Source organism: Eleutherodactylus coqui, chromosome 1, assembly GCF_035609145.1.
Source record: "Eleutherodactylus coqui strain aEleCoq1 chromosome 1, aEleCoq1.hap1, whole genome shotgun sequence".
Classification (NCBI taxonomy): domain Eukaryota; kingdom Metazoa; phylum Chordata; class Amphibia; order Anura; family Eleutherodactylidae; genus Eleutherodactylus; species Eleutherodactylus coqui.
In genome coordinates this window covers 44,659,711-44,683,130 of record NC_089837.1, presented here as the reverse complement: position 1 = coordinate 44,683,130, position 23,420 = coordinate 44,659,711, and the positions used below count along the sequence as shown (strand labels likewise).

Here is a 23,420-nt window from a genome sequence, read left to right as displayed (position 1 = left end):
TATTGATATAAATATTGAATACCAGAATATCCCACCCATACTCAAAAAAGAGTTAGACTGTGCCCTAAAAAGAACAGTCTACACATCTGCTGATGCAATTACAAAATACTCAAAACATTCTGCCATAAAAAACTTTTTATTATCAAAGAAATATAATAATAATAATAATAATAATAATCTTTATTTGTATAGCGCCAACTTATTCCGCAGCGCTTTTCCATATAATAATGGAAAACAACAATTGTCACAAAAAATTTTTTAGACGAAAAATTAATCCATGTGTGCAAGAAGGCAGCCAATTTCTAAAGGTGCAAGCATCTGTGTCTGGTCCACGAAAAATGAATTTTGCGAACACGCATCCTGCGTTTATAGGTCTGGGACTAGGATAAAATAAAACAAAAAATTAATTTTTTAATGACAATATACAAATGCGCAAAAATCATCATACTAAGCACAAGCAAGGATTGAAAAGCCATTATGAATATATGGATAAACATACAATCTGTAACCATGTCTGAATACTACCACCCAAAACAATTTATAAAACAAGATATTACATATATAACGTATGAGGAGGAGCAAGTGTAGTGACCCTTGATTTGATAAGTTATTCCTGTATGCGGATGTGTAAAGCTATTCCACCGTAGGAGGTTGCCACAAGAGACACACCCCAAACAAGGGAAGCAACCATTTTTTATAGGTGCCAATCTGTGCTGGGACAAACCAGATTTTGTTAATCGAAAATTTTGCACCAATTGATCCTTGAAATGATGTGCTCTATGGTAAGCCAACATAGGTGGCTGGTGAAATTCAGCAACCTCTGGATGACAACGCGAGAGTATGTGCCAATGTCCGGAAATTATTTGCTTCACTCTCCTACTCAATGGTCCATACGTAGACACAAACGGAATCTGTCTATCTTTCTCGGTTATGGACTGATATTAAAGCGTCACGTGACACTTCTCTAACCCGTGTGGATTGTGTCTGTATAAAATCTTTAGGGTAACCTCTATCTAGAAATTTATCGCACATCTGGACCAAACGATTCTCAAAATATTCATCGTCATTTATTCGTTTCACTCGGAGCAACTGGCTCCATAGTAAAGATTTAATCATCTGTGGAGGATGATTACTTTGATAATGCAACAAATTGTTACGGTCCGTTGGTTTACTAAAAAGATCCGTCCGTAAGGTTGTACCTTGTTTGATGACCAGTACATCCAAAAAATTGTATAGAGGTATCAGAAGAGACCAGGGTAATTTACAACTCAGGTCGAATATTATTTAACTTAACATGGTGTCAGGGAAATATTTTCTGCGTACAGCACCAATCAGGCCCACCCCACTTGCCCCGCTGCCGGCGGTAAAGAAGAAAACACCACACGGAGGTCTGGTATAGTTCCTCACACGGGGAGATGACTGCGCTGCGCGCTTTATTACAGATTACATGAGATCTTATACCCTTTGGTCTCATCACTAGAAATGAGTCTCATAATAGTCTCATTGGCTCAAATCCACCGCATAACCATATATGGAAAGTCCGGATTTCCGGCCTGAGACGGTGAAAACAGTCGTTATCTTGATATGGCGCCTCTGGCTTATGTACAGAAAATCACGTATTAAATTAACTCCAGTGCAAAGAATCACCCACTCAATTCTAAGAAAGCGGCTAAGCATGCATTCTCCATATCTCTTCTCTCCTTCACTTTAACCTTCATCCAGTTTCTTTGGACATTATTTCTCTGTTTGCCTTGCAAAGCATCTTGGCATATCTGATATAAGGCGAAGTATTAAGTTTTTCATAGAGTTAGTACATATAAGAATAAAGTTAGTATACATATAAAAAGAATTGCACATAACTATACCTATATAAATGTATATATTCCAGTGTTTTCTTTTCTACCTACAAGGATATATATATTTCCTTCTCAATGGAACTGTTAAATCCTGTGCGTTACCTCTCCAAATGAAGAACATGTCGTCTATGTACCTCCACCACACCTAGACATGAGCCCAGGAGGGGGAGGCATAGATCGACGTGTCCGCAACATAATGCATAAATAGATTAACGTATGTAGGGGCCATATTAGACCCCATAGCTGTTCCTCTGCATTGACAGTAAAACTCGTTACCGTATAGAAAAAAATTTCTATGAAGAACCAAAGACAACAATGTCATTACAAATTCAATGCAGCGATTGGAGAGGTCCGATCTTACCAGGTAATGTCTAGTGGCAAAGAGTCCCATATCATGTTGAATGATGGTATAAAGTGAAGTGACATCGAAGGAGCCTAATATGGCCCCTTCGTGGACGCTGATTGAACAGCAAACAGTTGTAAAATTTTGTCAAGAACTCTGGAGATGTTATTATATAAAGACCCTCTGCTGGAAATAATGGGCTGGCCAGGTGGCCTCTGCAGCTCTTTATGTATCTTAGGCAATCATACCAAAAAGGCACTAAGGGGAAGGCTGGCAAGAAAAAAAAAAATCGAATAGCTGCTTATCAATTATGCCACCCAATAATGCCTCATCCAAGATCTCACTCAATTCTTTTTTTATATCCAGCAGAAGGGTTGCCCGACAAACGCTCATACACAAATCCATCAGCAAGCTGAGATAAAACCTCTTGATGATGATAATTAGCATCTAGGATCACAATAGCTCCTCCTTTATTGGCAATGCGTATCATAATGGTGTCATCAATACTAAGCACTTTCAATACATTCCATTCTTGTTTGCTTAAATTGTGCTTGCGTTTGCATCTATATTCCTGGGCTCTTAAATTGGACAAATCATGCTGAACTAAATTAGAGTAAACATCCACGGCATGGTCATTCTCATGCGGCTGAAACTTACTGTTGTTGCGCAGTCCAACCCCCACCGACGTGAATGTGTCATGGGGGTTGGACTGCGCATCAACCGCAACAGCGTCAGCTACACGGTTAGAAAAAAAATTATTTTTAATCTTCATTTCTGAAAAACGTTCTGCAGTCCAGATCCAATTTAAACCAGTCCACTTTAGTCACTGGGCAAAAAGAAAGCCCCTTCAATAAAACGTGTACCTGAATAGTAAGTATAGTAAGTACTTTAGATGATATATTTACCACTGTTGATATTACATCGTCCCCATCCTGGTGCCCGAACGTGTCTGTATCCTCTCTGTGTTGCTTCCTCGCTCTACAATGTTTCTTGCCCCCTCTCCTCCTGGGGGTCTTGATCTGGCCAGTGGTTTAGGTGGACGATTCATTAAAAAAGAATCTCTTCCAATGTGTCTCTGCCCGAATTGTTCTGCGGAATCAGAACCGGCCAAGAACCATCCAAACTGTATGTGGATCCATCGTTGTCTATTCTTATTCTGTCGACAGTATCCAGATTGTCGTGGTCGTTGTTGCTTGTTAGATGGTATTTGCCAGGCATAGACATGACCCAATCGGTAGTCCTCTGCGTCTCGCGCCCACTTCGACCTTTTTGTCATTTCCACCTCGCTTTTGAATTCATGTGCAGCCTTATTCACTCTTTCAGTATGTTCACTCCATTCACCTGCAGAGACAGCCGCACGGAGCTCCTGATTTATGGTGGAAATAGATGATGCCATATTGGAGATCTCTATTTGCAAATATTCCAAATTCAGCAAAATTAGATGGGAAATGTACTTATTACATATACACACAAATCTCTAAAAATATTCTTCATTCATGGTCATCAAGGTGAGGCGCACATACATGTGGGCGTAAGCCCCTAGGTAATGCTTTGCTGTAAAATATTCTCTCAGCGTAACTGAATGTAATTTCAGGGAGATAAGGTGCTTAGTTAAAGATTCATACTTGCTCATAAGTAATTTGAGATCTGGAGTACTGAAAAACAAATCATCAGTTTCAGAATTCACCAAGATCTGTGTGGCGTCCCCGTCGGTATAAGCAAAGCTTGTGGACTGACTTTTTTTTTTTTTTTTTTTTTTTAATTTCATTTTTGTTTTGATTCTGCCATTTTGTATGCGAAGGGCAAGATCTCAGTTGTGCAAGTGTCCTGTTCTATATTAGTTCCATTGCACTAGTGGTATAACACCTCTGGGTTCTATGTATTAAATGACCAGTATCGCGGGAGCATGATTGACTCCTCACGCATGTGTGGTAAACTTTTCCTGTACACTAGCTTCCATTTTGATGAAGGGCATGAACCCGCTACCGCGGTTGTTCAGAGGTATCCCGCACAGGCGCACTTCGGACGTGGGGATGCCACGAACGGACAGTGCGGCTGTAAGTTAATAGTCTAGTAATGCTGATACTTTTTGTATATCTTTGCGCACGTGCACTTTAGGTAATGGTTCTAATGGGACAGATTCCATCCTATTGGGTGAATTTTATTAGCTGGTGATTGGTTTAACTTTTATCTGTTTGTATTTAAAGATTGTGGGTGTTGATTGTTGGTATAGTCAGTTGAAACATTGTCTGCTTGCGCACTTTCCCAATAAAGATGGGGCACTCAGCTATGTGAGTACTGTTCATTTATAAATCCTTGATGCGGCTCTGAATTTAAAAAAACCCTATCTTATAACACACACTTAAGATAGACAACATATCAAGACACAGAGGACACAGGATGGAGGGTTCTGACTATTCCTACGCAATTCACAGAAGGCAATAATCACTGGTGTTGTGTACTACAATCAGTGCAAGCATTAGGATGCTAGGTAAAAGGTACATCTATGGGAGGTGAGAAGCCAAGATGGCGCTTGGGTGGCGGCGAAGGTATAACAGCAGGTACTAAAATGGCCGCCAGGGATGTGGCCTAACTAAGAGTACTATCTAGCCAGGAAAGCATCTAGCCATGCCTTATTCCTTTGTGTGCAATGCCAACAAGTCCCTCATCTGACACATATCTACCAAAATGGTACTGGTCACTCCTTCTATAAAAGTTAAATTCAGAGCTCTACCAGCATCATCCAGTCATGTAGGATCAGGGTAAATATGATGACCTCTGACAAATTCAGGGCTGTCATCAATAGTGTTCCTCATATTCACCAATACTCCAAAAAGAAATTCTATTCCTGTCATTTTGTCCTTACTGAGCAGGTCCAGGGGTAAGGGCTGTGAATTTCTTCCACGAGTTGAGATGGGGACCACATAATGTGCCCCCCTCCCCTCCCGTTGTAGCGGACTGAACTGGAACCCCCTCAGCACACTGTCCCTGCTCTGCCTGTGTTACCTTTTTTACAGTGAGATTGGTGAATCCAGGTCTACCTTTCAGCAATCTTTATTGCAGTGGGAGTGGTCAGGAGTAGCTGGCAGGGTCCTTCTCACTTGGGAGTCTTCCAATTCTTTTCCTTTATAACCTTGATTTAGGACCCAATCACCTGGCATCAATTTCTCTTCCAGATGTACTGGTTCCTCTGGAGCAGTGTTAGAATGTAACAATTTAGCCTTATACTCAGCAAGAGTTTGATCTGCTTCTTCATCTGTCCTGATCACCCTAAATTGAGGTATTCTATATGGTTTCCCATACAACATTTCAAATGGACTTAACCCTTCCTTGTTAGGTGTAATGTGCATGCTGAGTACTGCCAAGGGAAGGCAATATACCCAATTCCTGCCTATCTGGTCCATAACCTTTTCAATTTATTCTTTAAGATTCCATTATGTCTTTCTACCATCCCTGCTGACTTGGGGTGATATGCACAGTAATTTTTTTTTTAGTCTTTGTAAAGTATTTCTCCTAGCTTAGTGATTATCTTATTTACAAAATGTGTCCTGCTATCACTATAGATCCGTTCTGGAATCCCAAATCTAGGTATTTCCCTTTAATAATGCTTTCGCCACTGTAGAGGTGTCTGGTTGACTTGTGGGAAATACTTCTACCCATTTGCGTAAAGCATCTATGATCACTAGGCAGTATTTCTTACCTTCATATTTGTTCAATTCCATATAGTCCATACAAATGTGTTGGAAGGGATACTGAGGTGTAGGAAAGTGTCTCCTCCTTGGTCTTATAATCCCTTCTGCATTGTTTTTAGCACAAATAATACAAGACAAACAAACATTTTTTTAGAGTAGTTTGTAAACCCATAGGCTGTGAATACCTTAGATATGAGTGCTACCACACCCCCTGTTGAGACATTAGACAGGCCATGGCTCAAAACCGCTGCATGTCTGAATAAAGATTTAGGTAAGATGAGTTGTAATCTTTTTGTACAGCTCCATTGTCTACCCAATGTTTTATTTCTTCTGCTGGGGCATGTGCTTGCATGTCTTTGAGTATTTGCATGTCTAACATTGGTGTTTCTGACACATGCATTAGTGGTGTTAATGAGGCTGTTTTAGCAGCCTCATTGGCCCTGCTGTTCCCTAAAGAGACAGGATCCTGGTTTCTAGTACTGTATGTCCTGAAATTTACAGGTTGCAAGTTGTTTAGGCAATTGTATAGCATTAAGTAACAGTAAGATTAAATCTTTTATGTCTTTCTTTTTATGGTTTATGTCTTTCCCTGTGGAGGTGACCATCCCTCTGTTTTTCAATTGTTGTGGAAAAGGCCAATTGGCTATTGGTGTAAATGGTGACCTTCTTACCCTGTGCCCACTGACAGGCCTTAGTAAGAGCTACCAATTCTGCTGCCTGTGCAGAGTAGTGCTTTGGCAAGGACCCAGCTATTATGGTCTCTTCTAGTGTAACCACAGCATGCAGTCACATTGGTGCCATCAAAGTTCTTTCAGGACAAGCCATCTACAAAGAGAGTGTATTCAGCATCTGCAAGAGGTATATCTTGCAGATCTGTTCTGGGTAACACCTTATGTGCCATCTCTGCTAGACAGTTGTGTGGAGCACCGTCTTAAGAAATATGCAGCAAGGTAGATGGATTGAGTGTAGTACACCCTTTAATTGTCAGGTGTGTCTGTAAGAGCAATGGTGTCATGCAGGAGGGATGTCTGGAAGGACTGAGATATGAGTATAACCAACTGCGTGCGGTACTTTCAGTGTGAGTGGGGGAACAGCACTATAGTACCAGAAGATCTGACTGCTTCAGCTGCCGCTACTACCGCTTGTATGCAGGGTAGGATCTAGTCTGGAAAAGTAGTATGCTAGCCGTCTGTTTCCCACCATGTTCCTGAGTTAACAAAGAGGTCATATATCCTTCCCTTGAGTCAACAGTTAGCACAAAGGGCTTGTTGTAGTTTGGCAGCCCCCGAACTCACGTGCCCACCATCTGTTTTATTCTGACAAAGCCTTCCTCAGAGGGTGCATCCCACTGGATCCTGTCAGTTGCAGCCAGAGGTTCATCATAGATGAATCTGGTAAGAAGTGTTGTCAGAGATACATAATTTGGGATCCAGGCTCTGCAGAAGTTCATCATTCCCAAAAAGGACACTGTTTGTTTGTGGTTTTGGGACCTCCAGAATTGCTTGACCTTCATCTGACAGATTATACTCCAAATATTTAAGTTTGCTGACAGTATTGGAATGTTTCCCTGTTTACTTTATGGCCTTGCTCATAGAGAAACCTCGAGTGCGGTTGTGTCCTCCCTACAATTCTCCTGACAGTCTGCTGCTAGCAGTGTGTCATCAACATGCAGTAGTAGCTGACTACCTCTAGGAGGCTGGAACTGGGCTAAGTTTGCTGACATAGCCTGGGAGAAAATTGTTGGAGATTCACAATAGCCCTGAGGTACTCTTGTGAAGGCATACTTAATTTTGTCATATCATCTCATCTCATCAGACCATATAATCTGACATTTCACAGGCTTATTTGTCTCTGGGTCTGTTGCTATGGGTCCACCTGGAAAGTAATTATCCACTCATTCACGTGGAGAACAATCTGGGGCAAAGTAGAAATTGCCAAAAGATCCTCCAAGTGTTGTACATCGACCTCTCCTTGTCATTCTCCCCAAGGTGCCTAAGAACAATGTTTCTCAGGACATTCTCGGGCAAAATCACCAGATTTCCCATAATTCCAACACACCTTTAAATCCCTGAGCTGCATCCCACCTCTGCTTCTTCCTCTGCCTCTATTTCCATGTCCTCTCGCTGTCCAATGACCTTTCTGATTCTCCTGAACCATCGTATCACATTCTTCTCCCTGTATAAAAACTCACACTTTCTCACCCTTTTCTTTGTAAACCTTTCTGCGCATTTTGCATATTCCAAAACCTCCTGTATGATCCCATCCTAAGGGTAACCATATATTTCATTATATAACCTCCTATGTCCTTCTTTACTCCACTTACAAACACATTCTTTACTGGTTGATTATATACAGAATTAGGATCATCTCTCTCTCCCTGATTATCCTATGGAAGGGGTCTACCATCTCCTCCCCTCACCTCCCATTCCAATTTCCTTCTACAGAACTTAAATCTGGCCCTATAATTTTTCTAGCTGCTCTCTATTTTTTCATTCAATTTATAACTCCTCATTAACCCTCTAAATTGTTCATGAAACTGTCGGGGGTCTATTTTTTATATGGGCGTGACAGTTTGAGGCTTCTTTTAACCAGGTTTCAGCAGCGGATAATCCGTATTTCTGCTGATCTTTAGCTGATTTTGTCGGTATTTTATCACATCATTTTTACAACTAGGGACTTCTAATTTGTTTTTAAACCCATATTTCTTTTCCCATTTGACATAGTCAGAATTTAACTTGTGCATGTACTTCTTAACTCCTTCAAGGACTTCCTGACATTGATAACAGAGACATGCACAGGAGAATGCCTTACAGTTTGTATTTCTCATTGTTAGTAATTATGTTCTTGACGTTGATTTAAAAGACAAGCACCATAAAACAAGCCTTTGGCCACTGAAATATACAGCAGAAATGCAAAGGGTCCTGACCAGAATCAGTGCTTCACTATATACACAAAGACTCCTTGTTGCCTTTCCGAGTAGGGCCTGTGAACATTGAACACAATCAAGGGTCTTGTCCGAAAACAACCCGCACACCGAGGTTGGTCTTTAATGTGTCCAAGAGGTCAGTACCCATGTATCACTCACACATTCACTTCATGCAGTATAAGACAATAATACAAATATTAAAATATGTTAGTAGGTGGCTGCTCTCTTTATATATTCTTAGTTACTCTATAACACAATATCAAAGAAAAAAAAGTAGTAGGAAGAGCAGAAGTAACATTCCTGGACACCCCTCTGTCCCATGACATCATCTCCTTTCTATTTTACATGCTGCATGGAGTAATTCTTTCCTGTAGCCTTCACACAATGGCTATGGCCTTACATAGACTACTGCTATTGCCCCTTGACAACCAATTCGTCTATATTTGCTTCTCATTTACAATACACATTGTAAATTCTACTAAAACTAAAGTATACAGAAGAAGAGAGAATAAAAGTTTAACAATTGTTATACTTGCTACACATCTGGAAGGGCTTCTAAATTCTCAGGCTAGTTCGGAAAAAAACGTCACTGTTTCAGACAGGATGCCCGACTGGCCCGCCTGCTGTATGTCTTCCGATATCGGAGCTGTACAGCCTTCAATCAGAATGTCTTCAGACGTCAGACAGTGGATTGGAAGGGGTGAACATAAGTTACACCTTTTAAGGTGTAACTATAACATACAAAGAAACCATCATGAATTCAGTGAAAAGGAATGCAAGAGGGGTCTGGGAGTCTTATCTTTTGTCTGTCTCTATCCGTACCATTCACTGGTATAGAAAAGGTTTCGTTTAACCCCTTCACTACTTATACCAGCATCATGCTATATCTTTCTAGTCTACAATCTAATAGAAATCAATTAACTGATACATTGATCTACAATTTTTTTAACAATTTCTGTGTGTGATGCCACCATAACTCCTAACCAGCACACTCTCTTGGGGTTATATTTGAATAAAAGGAGCGAAGGAAAGTTTTGAGTCAAGCACTTGTGTCACTTGCACCTAAAAACTTATATAGAATCTGCCGTTTCCTTACTGCTAAAACAGCAAAAATACTTACTGTGGCCCTGATCCATTCTCATCTTGACAACTGCAACACCTTACTAAACTGTCCCTTCTCCAATCCTAAATGAGGCATTGGTGCTTCCATCCCTGGGCCGCTCGCTGCACCGCCGCCTCCTCTCTGGGCCGCTCGCTACACTATATAATACTATTTACAACTTGTTGTCCTCAACAAAGCTCTCCCCAGTTCTGCACTTCCCTATATCTCCACCCTCATATCTATCTACCTCCCTATCCATGCTATCCCTTCTGCTAATGACCTTACACTAAGCGCTGCCTCCCTGTGCCTTCAGGTCATGGCTGTCGCCACACTAGCCGCCTGCTACAACAATCATCAGGTATTTAAGGGAGTGGTGAAGATCCGCAGAGGACAGATGGTGACGCTGATGATGGATGCCACCAACATACAGGCGGTCAGAGCCATCATGTACCAGTATGTGAATGAGGTAAGTGCTGTGTATTCAGCTTCTCTACATCACGGCATATGAGGAGCTGCACACAAGGGGCATTCACAATAAAGATTGATATCTGATTAGTGGGAATCCATGGCCAATCAGCTGAATGAAGCAGCTGTGGCGCTCCAGCGAGTACTGTGTTCCTTTCATTGTTTATCTGGGCACAGCACCCTATATACAGATGTGGCTGTGCCAGGTACTGCTACTCCGTCTAATACAGGGTACTGAGTTGCAGTACCAGGCACGGCCACATTTGTTTAAGGGGGTGTACTGTCCTCCCTATGAGTGGAGCATAAGTAGACAGGCAGATAACCTTCCCTGCAACACAATAATGATGGAGCAACGTCTGCTTTCAACTTTATTGCAAGGTAGAGGTAAAACTGTGAAAAAAGAAATAATGCACTTAACAATGTACACTGACATAGCAGGACATAGAATACATTACATATGTGAGAAGACAGGCAGCATGTAATACAGCCATGAGAAATAAGTGTGCACACGGATACACTAGGACACTTGCTATGCTATCTGAATAACACACATAATACTAGAAACTATAAAAAGGGTATAATCAAGGAACGGGAAATATAATATACACAGGATGTAAGAGTATGACATCAGGTAGAAGTTCTGACATACCAACGATGCCACTGTGAGCCTGGATAATGAAGATTTCCAGAGGGTAGCTAGAGCAGTCCAGACATGAAGAGAATGTACCAGAAAATGGCTACTTTGGGCTGAGCTGATGTCACCGAGGTCATGGGTAAAAGATACAACATCCCCCAGAGGACAAAATAGACTAAGGCTCAGTATGTAAATGCCCACTAGATGGAGCCCTAACATAAAGTCCAACTATGGTAGTAATGCCAGAAATAAACCAATCCCATAATACATTATACAGTGCAGACAATCTTACTAAACAAAGACTGCCAAAGGCACGACAGGGGGTATCTGAAAAAACAGGAATTCATTTATAAAAATCTATTTAAAAAGATGTATCGCTTCAAATGGAGAGCCTTTTGAAGGAGACGGAAATTTCGAAATGTACAAATGTAAAAATGCTCAAAGCTCTTTTTTTCCCCTTCTGTTCCACATCTTCAACATCAGCAAAATGTTTTCCTTTCCTTTTAAAAAGAAGTCACCCTGAGCGACATCAGATGAATACAGATGGTCAGGCAGGGGTGTCATGTCGCCTTTCATCAAAAATTGTCTAACCCTCAGCTCTGTGTGGGGAGGTGCGTTGTCATGATGGAAGAATCACTGACCTCTTGGCCAGAAATCGGGAGGTTTTCTCCGTACATCACGACACAAGCTTTATAAAACTTTAAATTAAAAGCTTTGGCTGACTATTTTTGGTCCTGCGTTACAAATCCTGGGTGCACAATGTCTCTCACAAGAAACTAATGAGCATTGTTTACCTTTTTATTTCACTGGTTATATGAATCGATTATCACAAGATAGGCAAAAACTGTCAAAGGTTGCGTTCAGCTCCAGTGTTTTTTTTTTCTCTCAACATGATTTGGCATACCGCCTCAGAAGGGCTCCAGAAACCTTTACCTTACAATAGGTCGCCTGTAATACCGCATCCAACCAGAAGATGATCCCTGTTTCTTTTGGGGTACCTCTCCTATATGTTCCTGGTAAACATGACAAGGATGCAGCAGCTTCATACCAGGGGTAGAGGGGCCAGCAGTTGGACCCCCTCCCATCAGATATTGATTGCCTATGTTAAAAAGATGGACCATAATATTAGACCATGTTCACGCGGCAGATTTCAGCAGGGATTTGACGTGCAATTATGCAAGTAAGTGTTCCATTCACTTGAATCAGAATCTAGGTTGTAGATTATGTGGTGCAGATTTTTAACTTCGCGTCACGGTAAAAAAACTTGCCTGTCACTTAACAAAGGATCTGTGTTGAGCAATCGCTAGCAGATTTGCCCCATGAAACTAGGCTAAATCTGTGTGCAGATCTGCAGCTGGTACCTATGGAACAAAGAGTTTTAGATGTACTCCAAAATGGTACCAACAGAACGTACAGCTCATCCCACTAAATAGCAGGCCCTCACAGCAGGTCATCAACAGGAAAACTAGGATTAATTTTACCGTTAATCCCTCTTCAATGAGTCCATAATGACTGCACACATGGAGGTTGCCCTCTGACCCCGCTGGGACAGGAAGAGGAGAGAAAAGATAATATCTTCCCCCTTTTTTTTCAGGCAAATAGGAGTAACCTTTTGGAGTAATTGAGAGCCCCAAGAAAAATCTTTTGAGTCTGGTTTTAGGCTGGATTTCTGAAGGTTGACAAGCTAGCCCAACTTGAACAGTAGTTTAAGGCCTCATGTCCACAGGGAAAATCAGGCCAGCCGCGGATTCTCCATGCAGAATCCCGCAGCGGGTCCCTCCTTTCCCGCGGACATGAGGCCTAAAAATAAGAATTTACTTACCTGTCCAGACGCTGCGGATCTTGCCTCCATCGCGGCCGGATCTTCTTTCTTTGGCCCGGCAGATGTGCTCGGCACGCCGGCAGTGTGCCGCGCGCATGCGCCGGGCACATCAGCCGGGCCGAAGAAGGAAGATCTGGCTGCGACGGAGGGAAGATCCACAGTGGCCGGACAGGTAAGTTTTAATTCAGGTACCGGTGTTCCGCGGATCCGGACGGCTTCCATAGGCTTCAATAGAAGCCTATGGGAGCCGTCCCCACGGGAGACCTGCATGAAAATGGAGCATGTCGCGTTTTTTTTCCCGCACGAGGATCTGCGCCTGAAGGGAAAAATGACATCTGCAGGTATTTAACTACCTGCGGGTGTCCAATGCATCCCTATGGGGCGCGGATCCGCGTGCGGGAAAAACGCTGCGGATTTTAAATATTAATTATCCCATGGACATGAGGCCTATTGTCTGTCCCTGGTGACTCCATAGAGTTCAAGCTGTTCAAAACAATTAGAAAATCCTCAAGATAAGGAATGCTTTTAATTCCTGTAACTCTGAAAAAGCCAATTCGCTCAATCATTACCTTGTAAAAAAAAAAATTCTAGGAGAAGATATACTAAAAGGCAGACAGACAAACTGAAAGTACACAATTTTTTAATCCATTTTAACTGCAAATTTGAAATATTTTTGGCATGTCGGGTGGATGGCAATATGGTAGTAGGCATCTTTAAGACCAATCGTGCACCTGACGCTGCCCTGATTGTACATGGTAATTGTGGACCTAATGGCTTCCATTTTTAACTTCATTTTAAAATTCCTTAATCAATAAATCTGAGTTTAAGTGTTTTGGAATGAACAGTTGGGCTTAGTAACCAAAAATAGAGGAGAGTAATAACCAAAAAACTGTTCCTGTAAAGAAACTGGTATAATGTATTAAATCCCGAATCCCCTGCTCCAATCTGTCTTGAAAAGGAGACCGGTTTGGTGCAACTAAAAAATGTGTTGAGGGGGAAGAGAGGAGAACTCTATCCTGTACCCCAGGGATATTATCTGCAGAACCCAGGGATTCCTAGTTATCTGGTTCCATGTCCCTGAGAACTTAGAGAACCTACCCTGCACGGGCCCTCTATCCTTATCTGGGTTCGGGCTGTCCTGGGGGTAAAAAGGGAGCCCTTAAGGCCCATTTACATGGAGCAATGATCGCGCAAAATCGCTAAAAAGCAATCGTTTGAGTGATAATCGTTGCATCTAAATGTGCAGCCATCGTGCACTGCTAGCTGATCATTAAGTTCCGGTCAACCTAAAAATCGTTGTGCGGTCTTATCAGGACCGCACGCTGAGTTCTCTGCGGGGAGTGCTGATAGCATTGTTTCCCGTCGCAGAACAAAGGAGATGCAGATAAGAGCCCTCTGTCTATTAACTGCTTTCAGCTAAAGGCTTTATTTGCACGTTAATAAGATATTAAGTAGCTGAGTGGCTCCTTAATAGTTTAAGCAAAATGATCGCTCAAAGCTGTCACTCAAACTGTCATTTGAGCTATCTTTAAACGATCAGCACTCTGTGTAAGTGGGCCTTTACGCTTGCCTCCTTTAGGGTAGGACCATCTATCTGTTTTGCCTCTTGCCTTTCTGCTCCCTAGTCTGGTATGCCTGCTTATGAAAGGAAAGTAAATAGAGATGAGCGAGCACCAAAATGCTCGGGTGCTCGTTACTCGGGACGAAAATGTCGCGATGCTCGAGGGTTCGTTTCGAATAACGAACCCCATTGAAGTCAATGGGCGACCCGAGCATTTTTGTATTTCGCCGATGCTCGCTAAGGTTTCCATTTGTGAAAATCTGGGCAATTCACGAAAGTGATGGGAACGACACAGCAACGGATAGGGCAGGCGAGGGGCTACATGTTGGGCTGCATCTCAAGTTCCCAGGTCCCACTATTAAGCCACAATAGCGGCAAGAGTGGGCCCCCCCCCTCCCAACAACTTTTACTTCTGAAAAGCCCTCGTTAGCAATGCATACCTTAGCTAAGCACCACACTACCTCCAACAAAGCACAATCACTGCCTGCATGACACTCCGCTGCCACTTCTCCTGGGTTACATGCTGCCCAACCCCCCCCCCCTGCACGACCCAGTGTCCACAGCACACACCAAAGTGTCCCTGCGCAGCCTTCAGCTGCCCTCATGCCACACCACCCTCATGTCTATTTATAAGTGCGTCTGCCATGAGGAGGAACCGCAGGCACACACTGCAGAGGGTTGGCATGGCTAGACAGCGACCCTCTTTAAAAGGGGCGGGGCGATAGCCCACAATGCTGTACAGAAGCAATGAGAAATCCAATCCTGTGCCACCTCCATCAGGAGCTGCACACGTGGGCATAGCAATGGGGAACCTATGTGCCACACACTATTCATTCTGTCAAGGTGTCTGCAGGCCCAGTCAGACCGCGTTTTTTTATAAATAGTCACAGGCAGGTACAACTCCGCAATGGGAATTCCGTGTGCACCCACAGCATGGGTGGCTCCCTGGAACCCACCGGCGGTACCCAAATATATCCCATTGCATTGCCCATCACAGCTGAGGTAACGTCAGGTTTAATGCAGGTGGGCTTCGGCCCACACTGCATGCCCCAGTCAGACTGGGGTTCTTTAGAAGTGGACACATGCAGTTACAACTCCGTGTGGACCGACAGCATGGGTGGGTGCCAGGAAGCCACCGGCGGTACATAAATATATCCCATTGCATTGCCCTGCACAGCTGAGGTAACGTCAGATAAAATATAGGTGGGCTTTGGCCCACACTGCATGCCCCAGTCAGACCGGGGTTTTTAATACATAGACACAGGCAGGTACAACTCCCTAATGTGAGGTCCGTGTGGACCAACAGCATGGATGGCTCCCTGGAACCCACTGGCGGTACAAAAATATATCCCATTGCAGTGCCCTGGACAGCAGAGCAGTCGGCTGCGATACACCTGGATCAGGAGCTCGGCCTGTGCCCACACCCTGACTTGGGCCTCCGCGTCCTCGCCCGCGTCCACGTCCACGTCCTCTAGGCCTACCCCTACCCCTCAGGATGGTGTATTACCAGTAGTGCAGAAACAGAACGCTGTAATTAAATGTGCCGCTTATTGGCCTGTGGTTGGAGGCTGACTTCGCTTACGGAACGCAGAGCAGAGCCAGGAAAGAATTTTGCGCAAGCCTGCTGTAACACTTAGCTGGCTGCGTATTAATTAGGACTACTACCCCCAGCACAGACGCAGTACACTGAGGCAATCACAGGTAGCCCAAATAGAAAGTTTTTTCCCAAAATGTTTTGGAAAAGCCCACTGCCTATATAGACAGTATATCTCTTTCACTGTCCCTGCCTCACCACTACTGGCCCTGGACTATGTAAAATTACTGCAGACTGTTTCCCTCTGGACAGGATGACAGCGGTGATGTGAACGCAGAGCCAGAAAAGAATTTTGCGCAAGCCTGCTGTAACACTTAGCTGGCTGCGTATCAATTAGGACAACTACCCCCAGCAGAGACGCAGTACACTGAGGACGGTCAAGGGCAGCCCAAATAGATTTTTTTTTCCCCCAAATTGCTTTGGAAAAGCCCACTGCCTATATAGACTGTATATCTCTTCCACTGTCCCTGCCTCACCACTACTGGCCCTAGACTATGTAAAATTACTGCAGACTGAGGACGCAATGCTCTGCACGGCCGATATACAAAAAAAAAAAAATGTGCAACACTGCAAAAAGCAGCCTCAACAGTACTGCACACAGTCAAATGTGGCCCTAAGAAGGACCGTTGGGGTTTTTGAAGCCTAAAATCACTCCTAACACTCTCCCTATAGCAGCTCCACCATCAGCAGCACTTTCCCTGAGCTATGTCAGAATGCATCTGTGGCGAGCCGCGGGAGGGGCCGATTTATATACTCGGGTGTCACCTGATCTCGCCAGCCACTCACTGCAGGGGGGTGGTATAGGGCTTGAACGTCGCAGGGGGAAGTTGTAATGTCTTCCCTGTCTTTCTATTGGCCAGAAAAGCGTGCTAACGTCTCAGAGATGAAAGTGAAAGTAACTCGAACATCGCGTGGTGCTCGCCTCTAGTAACGAGCATCTCGAAAACGCTAATACTCGAACGAGCATCAAGCTCGGACGAGTACGTTCGCTCATCTCTAAAAGTAAACAATAGTCAAACCATGAAAATACCCCAGCGCTCCAGGTGATAGATCAATGAGAATAATTACAGTGAAGTACTTGCTTCACGGGGTGTCTCAGATGGGAACACCCCTATATCCACGAAGATTCTCAACCCCCTTAAGACCTCAGATTTCCAAGATGGAGTCCACAGGAAGTCCAATAAGGGCTCCTGTCCACGAGAGCTCTTGCATTGCATTACTCGTGGCAATAATCCAGACGTGAGTAAGGCTGTGTATGCTTTCCATAGCATTGCTATAGAAAGTGCAGCCCCCTGTCCACGAGCAGAGAATCATAGCGATTCTCCGCTCACGGGACTCAAATCGTGGCACGCGATTTTGCCGTGCTGCTCTGTGGTGAGCCTGTGAGATAGGCTCACTGCAGAGAACTGTCAGTTATCTTCCCTGCTCCTGGGCGGTAGAATATCGGTAGCGAAAGTAAGGATTCTTTTTTAAGAAGAAAATTGGTGGTTAACAATTTCTTCTTATTCCCCACATTTTCCAGGATTTAACAAGCTGTGGCCCAAACAGATACTCCCGCCTGGAAAGGGATGAAGCCCAATATAATTTTTGGAGACAGTGTCTCCTGCACAGGCCATAAGCCATAAGCCATAGAACCGCCTTGCTGAGTTTCCCAGCACTGAGTTTTTGGCAGAGAAGCGCATAGGTTCTGCTGAGGCATCTGCCTGGAATCCAGTGGCCATTTTGAGCAATGGCACGCTCTTGATGATTTCCTCCCTGGAGGTTCTCTGTTTTAGATGTGTTTCTAGTTGCAAGAGCCACAGATACATGGGAGCGTGCCACTGAGGTGGCTGCTATATACGTTTCTACCAGACTAGATGTAGTCTCCCACAATTTTTTTATGAGAAAATCTGCCCTCTTATACATGGAATCTTTCAGCTGGGAAGCATCCCCAAATAACAGGGAGGTCTTTAATGACTTTGGCCAGTTGTATGTCAACTTTGGGCACCTCACCCCAGAGTTTTGTATCTTCTGGTGCAAACAGGAGTCTGTCTTTAAATTCTCAGGAGATAGCCAGCCTTTTCTCAGTGTTTTCCCACTCGTCTGTCACGAGGTGTTTTAGGGTCTATTTTATGACGTGACCTTAGACACACAAACATTTCATCCTGAACAGAACGTGGTTGCTGGTCGTCCACCAACTCCATAATATTCCGAACTGTTTGCAGCAGTTTCTCAATATTCTGGTTTAGAAAAATATTTCTGATCGTCATCGACTATTAGGGTGACTACCCACTAGCGTTTTGTTTACTGCGAAATTCGCAGCGTTTGTTTTTTTTGCAGGGGTCTTTGGGCTATGGGAAATGTAAAGCTAAAATTGTGATCGCGATTTCGCGCGATCGCGATTTTAACACTACAAGTCCCATAGACCCCTGCAGAGAAAAAAAACGCTGCGAATTTCGCTGTGAAAAAAAACGCTAGTGGGTAGTCACCCTTAGAGGGCTGTTTCCTCTCTGAAAACTCTAACTCAAATAGTTCAGATATGGATGATACATAACCCTAAGTACGGGCCCTTTTCGCTGGCCTAGAAGGGCCCAGCTAGGAGACTGGTTCCACTTTTAATGCTTGGACCTCCTCCCTGACCATTTGGCGGAGACTATCTATTAGGGATTTCTGCTCCTCCCTGACTGTTTTTGCCATACAGTTGGTACAGATTAACTTCTTTCCATTATCATCTAATCTTTTAATACATAATACACACTTCTTTATCCTCTTTTTATCAGGCTTTGGTGTTGAGGTTTAATCCTGCAATAACAGGAGAAGCTATTATACAAAACACACACTGTCAAGCTTTTTTTGTCCAAGTGGACTACTCAGTTTGTTGGTTCCCCTTTTCGCCTTCCATGCTGTCCATAGCGTTAACAGGTGTGCACAGAGCTGCAATCCTGCAGGAGAAGCTTGTAGGGTTTCAAAACAACGCTTTTTCAAAAATTTGGTGGGCTGATGCCGCCAGAGCGTGCATCTGACGTCATAGCGTTTGGCACTATGTCATCATTCTGCGCCAGCCACCGCGTTGCTTGCTGAAGGTCGGGCCCATATGCAGTAATGCAGACGCATATGAAGTTGGGCCGGCGATTTTACAACAGCCACCGCTCGCAGAGTGGGTGCTGAACCACGCGTCATCGCTTAGTAAGCTATCTTTTTCATCCTTCCTCCAGTACTCCATGGAGGTGCTCCTCTGTATCTGAAGAATGGTGTAGGCATGGCAACCTCCATATGTGCTGTCAGGATGGACGGAATCGTAAAGTTATGGATGTCACACGATGGCAGCAGAAAGCTTATTATTATCCAATGTTGCCACAGGGTTATACAAGTACATCACATCCACCAAGGTCTTGGGCAAACCCTCATACATGAATGGAGCTTGCTCTGTGTGGACTCATGAGCTGATTCTTTAGTGTCCTCAATGGGAGTTGGCTGTTACTGATGTTGCGGTCAATGGATACCACTGTATCTATGAGATCTGGGAGGGGGCTTCTTCCTTCAATCATCAGAACCCCCCTTTCCCCATCCCACAGGCTGATTACAGTAAGCACATGGCAGCCACAGGCCAAATTATTGCCATGTAAAGTGGCCTACGGTGATCCCTCTTCACTGATAGTAATAGGCTAGGCTACATTCACACAGGATGCGAGTTGTTTTTTGATTTTTACATTTTTCTTCTACATTTTGCTTTAATTCCTGTTTTGAAAACCGTTTTTAAAATGGGATGTTTTATTGGGATGTCTAATAGATCTCTCAAAGTTACCTCAGAATGGTCCTTTAGCAGGATAGGGGCAATATTTGAAGGAAAAATCTTTTTTAAAAAAAAGTCTTTAATCTTCCTGACTTCTTACAAATTAAAAAAAAGAATCTTACAAAATTGTTCCAGCATTGAGTGGACATTTGGTAAATGTTTATTCTTGTGTGCTACCTGTCTTACAAGTTGTAAAATTCAAAGCTTAAAAATTGCTAATTTTTGAAATGTAGGATTTTTACATAAACTCCTGACCAGAATGTTGCACTAACATATAAAGCACAATGTGTCATGAAATAATTAGAGTTGAGTGAACGTACTCTTCCGAGCTTGATGCTCCTTCGAGTATTAGCATACTCGATGGTGCTCGCTACTTGAGTGAGCATCACGCTGTGTTCGACCCTGCCCCAGTTTTGACCCCTCACCGCCGCTGACGTGTCATATTTGACCCCTCCGCAGGAAAAAAAAAAGGTTGGCAACCGGCGGGTCCCATACACAAATACTCGAGTCTCCCATTGAAGTCAATGGGGTTTGTTTCTCGAATTTTAAGAAAAGCTCGACTCGAATAACGAAGAGCCAAGCATTTTGGTATTCGCTCATCTCTAGAAATAATACTCTCATGACCACTTGGATAAGTTAAAACATTCCCACATTACTGCCACATCAAGTGTCACTTGTCAGGACTGGGATGTCTAGAATGTCAAAACTGTGCATAATTATGGGATAGTTTTAATGTTCTGCAGCATCTGAGGAGCGGGCCCCAGCCTAGAAGATGACTGGGGGGATTAGTTTGGGCCTTGTTGCGGTGGCACTACTGTCTCCCACCCAGATGGTAACCAGGGAGATTTCCAAGAAGTGAGGGCAGGCTATTTAAATGGGGAAACCCAGTAGTGGATTACCTTAGTCCTTTTGTCACAGTTGACGCCACCGTTTATTCCATCATCCAGAATCCACAGAGGAGGAAGAAAGAGTCCACACACGCAGGGTTGAAGTTTACAGGCAGAATCGGGAATGGTCGGTAAAGCCGTTTACTGGTAACTAGAGATGAGTGAACCTACTCGTTTCGAGTAATTACTCGATCGAGCACCGCAATTTTTGTGTACTACCGTACTCGGGTGAAAAGATTCGGGGGGCGCCGGGAGGCGGGTGGAGGCGTGGCGGAGCGGGGGGTAGCAGCGGGGAACAGGGGGGAGCCCTCTCTCTCTCCCTCTCCCCCCCCCCCCCACTCCCCGCTGCAACCCCCCACTCACCCACGGCACCCCTCGAATCTTTTCGCCCGAGTTCGGAAGTACTCGAAAATCGCGGCGCTCGGGCGAAAAAGGAGCGTGGCCGAGTACGCTCGCTCATCTCTACTGGTAACACAACTTGTAACAGTGCAGAACAATTTACATCCACTGGCAATACACTTGGTGTAGAAGAACACGTGGTGTGACGGGGAGAAAACACAGGATGACAGAGGGACTTTAACAGGCCAAGTTATCTGTGTATCTCTGTTCCCGGACACCTTTCACGTACACTCGACAACTCTCTACCGGTACACACTCATGGAGCAGGAACATACACTTCAGCGCTGCACGGTGAGCACTCGCAATCACTTGCGTCTTCTCTCTCTCCTAATCCTCCGGGTAGGAAAGAAGAAGGGGTCCATAACCTTCACAATTAGAGATGAGCGAGCATACTCGCTAAGGGCAAATAATCGAGTGAGTATTTTCCCTAGCGAGTACCTGCCCGCTCGTGAGAAAAGATTCGGGTGCCGGCGGGGGTGAGGGGTGTGTTGCGGGAGTGAGCAGGAGGAAGCGGGGGGGGGGGGGAGAGAGAGATATTCCCCCGCCCCCCACCGGCACCCGAATCTTATTTTCAGGAGCGGGAAGGACAATACTCGCTGACTACTACAGTTCAGATGTTAAAAAAAAAGTGTAAATGTGTTCAAATAATAAAAGATGCTGTCCTGGGTCCTCTGTTGTGGCGTCCATCTGCAAATATCAAATTTCTGTGGTTCTAAAATCCAAAGGAGTCCTAATGTTCTACCTGATGAGGTTCTCTAATAAAGTGACCATTTAGTGTATGTTCTAGGTGAAGTACTGGTTCCTCTGGTTTTGGCCCTCACACTAAAGTTAATGTTCATCCCTTGAAGAATTTAAACAGAATGAAAACTAAATAAAACTATTCTATGCAAGCCCCCTGTCTAAATGTAAAGATGTACAACAGATGTGCGCAAAGTAATGTTCAGAATATAGGGCAAGGCTGGAGCGAAGGCTGAAGTGTTATGTGGTCAACCCAAGGGTAGACTATAAATCACTTCCATGTAGTTTACGTTTTTAGCTTCCCTTTAATCTGCTATATTTGTCTTTGTTTTCCCCTCAGATCAACCAGAAGATCCCCGCGTCAGACCCCTCTGCTGGACGCACACAGAACATTGTCTCCACCATCCAGAAGTTGTGTCTGTCGGACGGCCCCCTGGTGTCCCGTCATGGTTTCTCTCTCATTTATCTGCCATGTGCTGTGCTGTTGGCCGTCCTCAGCTGGCAGTATCTGAGCAGTTTATAGGCCTTGGAGTAGGTGCACACGGGCCAGTGACCTGGGACAAGATACTATCACACATCAATATGGTAGGGGTTAGTGTTTTTTTTCCCCAATGTTGGCGCTTTTAATAAATATACACATTCTATTGGTCTATTTTTACCACCTAAATGAAGTACAATATGTGGCGAAAAAACAATGTCGGAATTACTTGAATATGCAAAATCTTTCACACGGCTGAGAAAATCCCGCAAGATTTGGGCGTTGCAAGACCCTCAGATCTCATACAAATATGAATCCCTTTTTTTCAATAGATCGCATTGCGTCAGGAAAAAGACTTCAGCATGCTGTATCTTTGTCTGTGCCCTTGCATCACCCATTCTTTTTAATAGGGCCAGCAAAGCATCGCAGCACCTCCTAGAAGCGCATGGATGCGACACGAGTTTCCAATTGAAACCATGAGAAACACTCCGTGATCCTCTGCCATGGCCGTCAACTGTTCCAGAGGATCGCTAATTGCCACAAGTGATGCAAGGCGGTTTTAACACAAAAATGCCTCACGTCAGCAAGCATATATCTCATGCTGGTCTGTACTTAGTGATCTTATCCTTCTGGAGGGAGACTCCAGGGGCTTTGGCTTATAGTGATGTTAAAAGGTCAGACATTGACTTGCAGGAATACTGCCTTCTAATAGGTGGCGCCGTAGTTGCATTGGTCCTTCCTCCATCTTCATAGTTTTTTTCCCCCCATCTACATACCTATATGAGGGCTTGTTTTTTAATTCATTTAGTTGACTTAGGAACAATTTGTAAAAGTGACAAACAGAAACAAAAGATGATGCAGCGGAGAACAAAGTGACCTTGGAAATAATCCATATCAAAGGGCAGGGAGAGAACACTGCCATCATTATGAACTTCTTGGCAAAATAACCAACAAGCTATTACACTGCCTTTGTAGGGTAGTCTGGGCTTTTTTCAACTGATGACCAATTCTCTGGCCAGGCCATTAGGAGTTGATCGTTGGGGGTTCGTCGCTCGGCCAGATTTAAATGTGCTTCGCATCAATTCTGTCTCTTCATAAACCTATAGGGACACAGGACTTGAATTGTGCATCACAATATCAGCCCCTACGTC

General features: G+C 44.0%; 1 protein-coding gene across 1 annotated transcript in view; it reads left to right on the top strand.

Moving 5' to 3' along the window:
- Positions 1 to 22,361, top strand: part of LOC136620373 (squalene synthase-like) — a 59,949-nt gene extending 37,588 nt beyond the window's left edge. Inside the window, exons 7-8 of the mRNA XM_066595106.1 lie at positions 10,233 to 10,385; positions 22,132 to 22,361. Coding sequence (XP_066451203.1) covers positions 10,233 to 10,385; positions 22,132 to 22,314 — 336 coding nt within the window. The 3' untranslated portion in view covers positions 22,315 to 22,361. The remainder of the gene's footprint in view (positions 1 to 10,232; positions 10,386 to 22,131) is intronic.
- Positions 22,362 to 23,420: the final 1,059 nt, after the last annotated feature.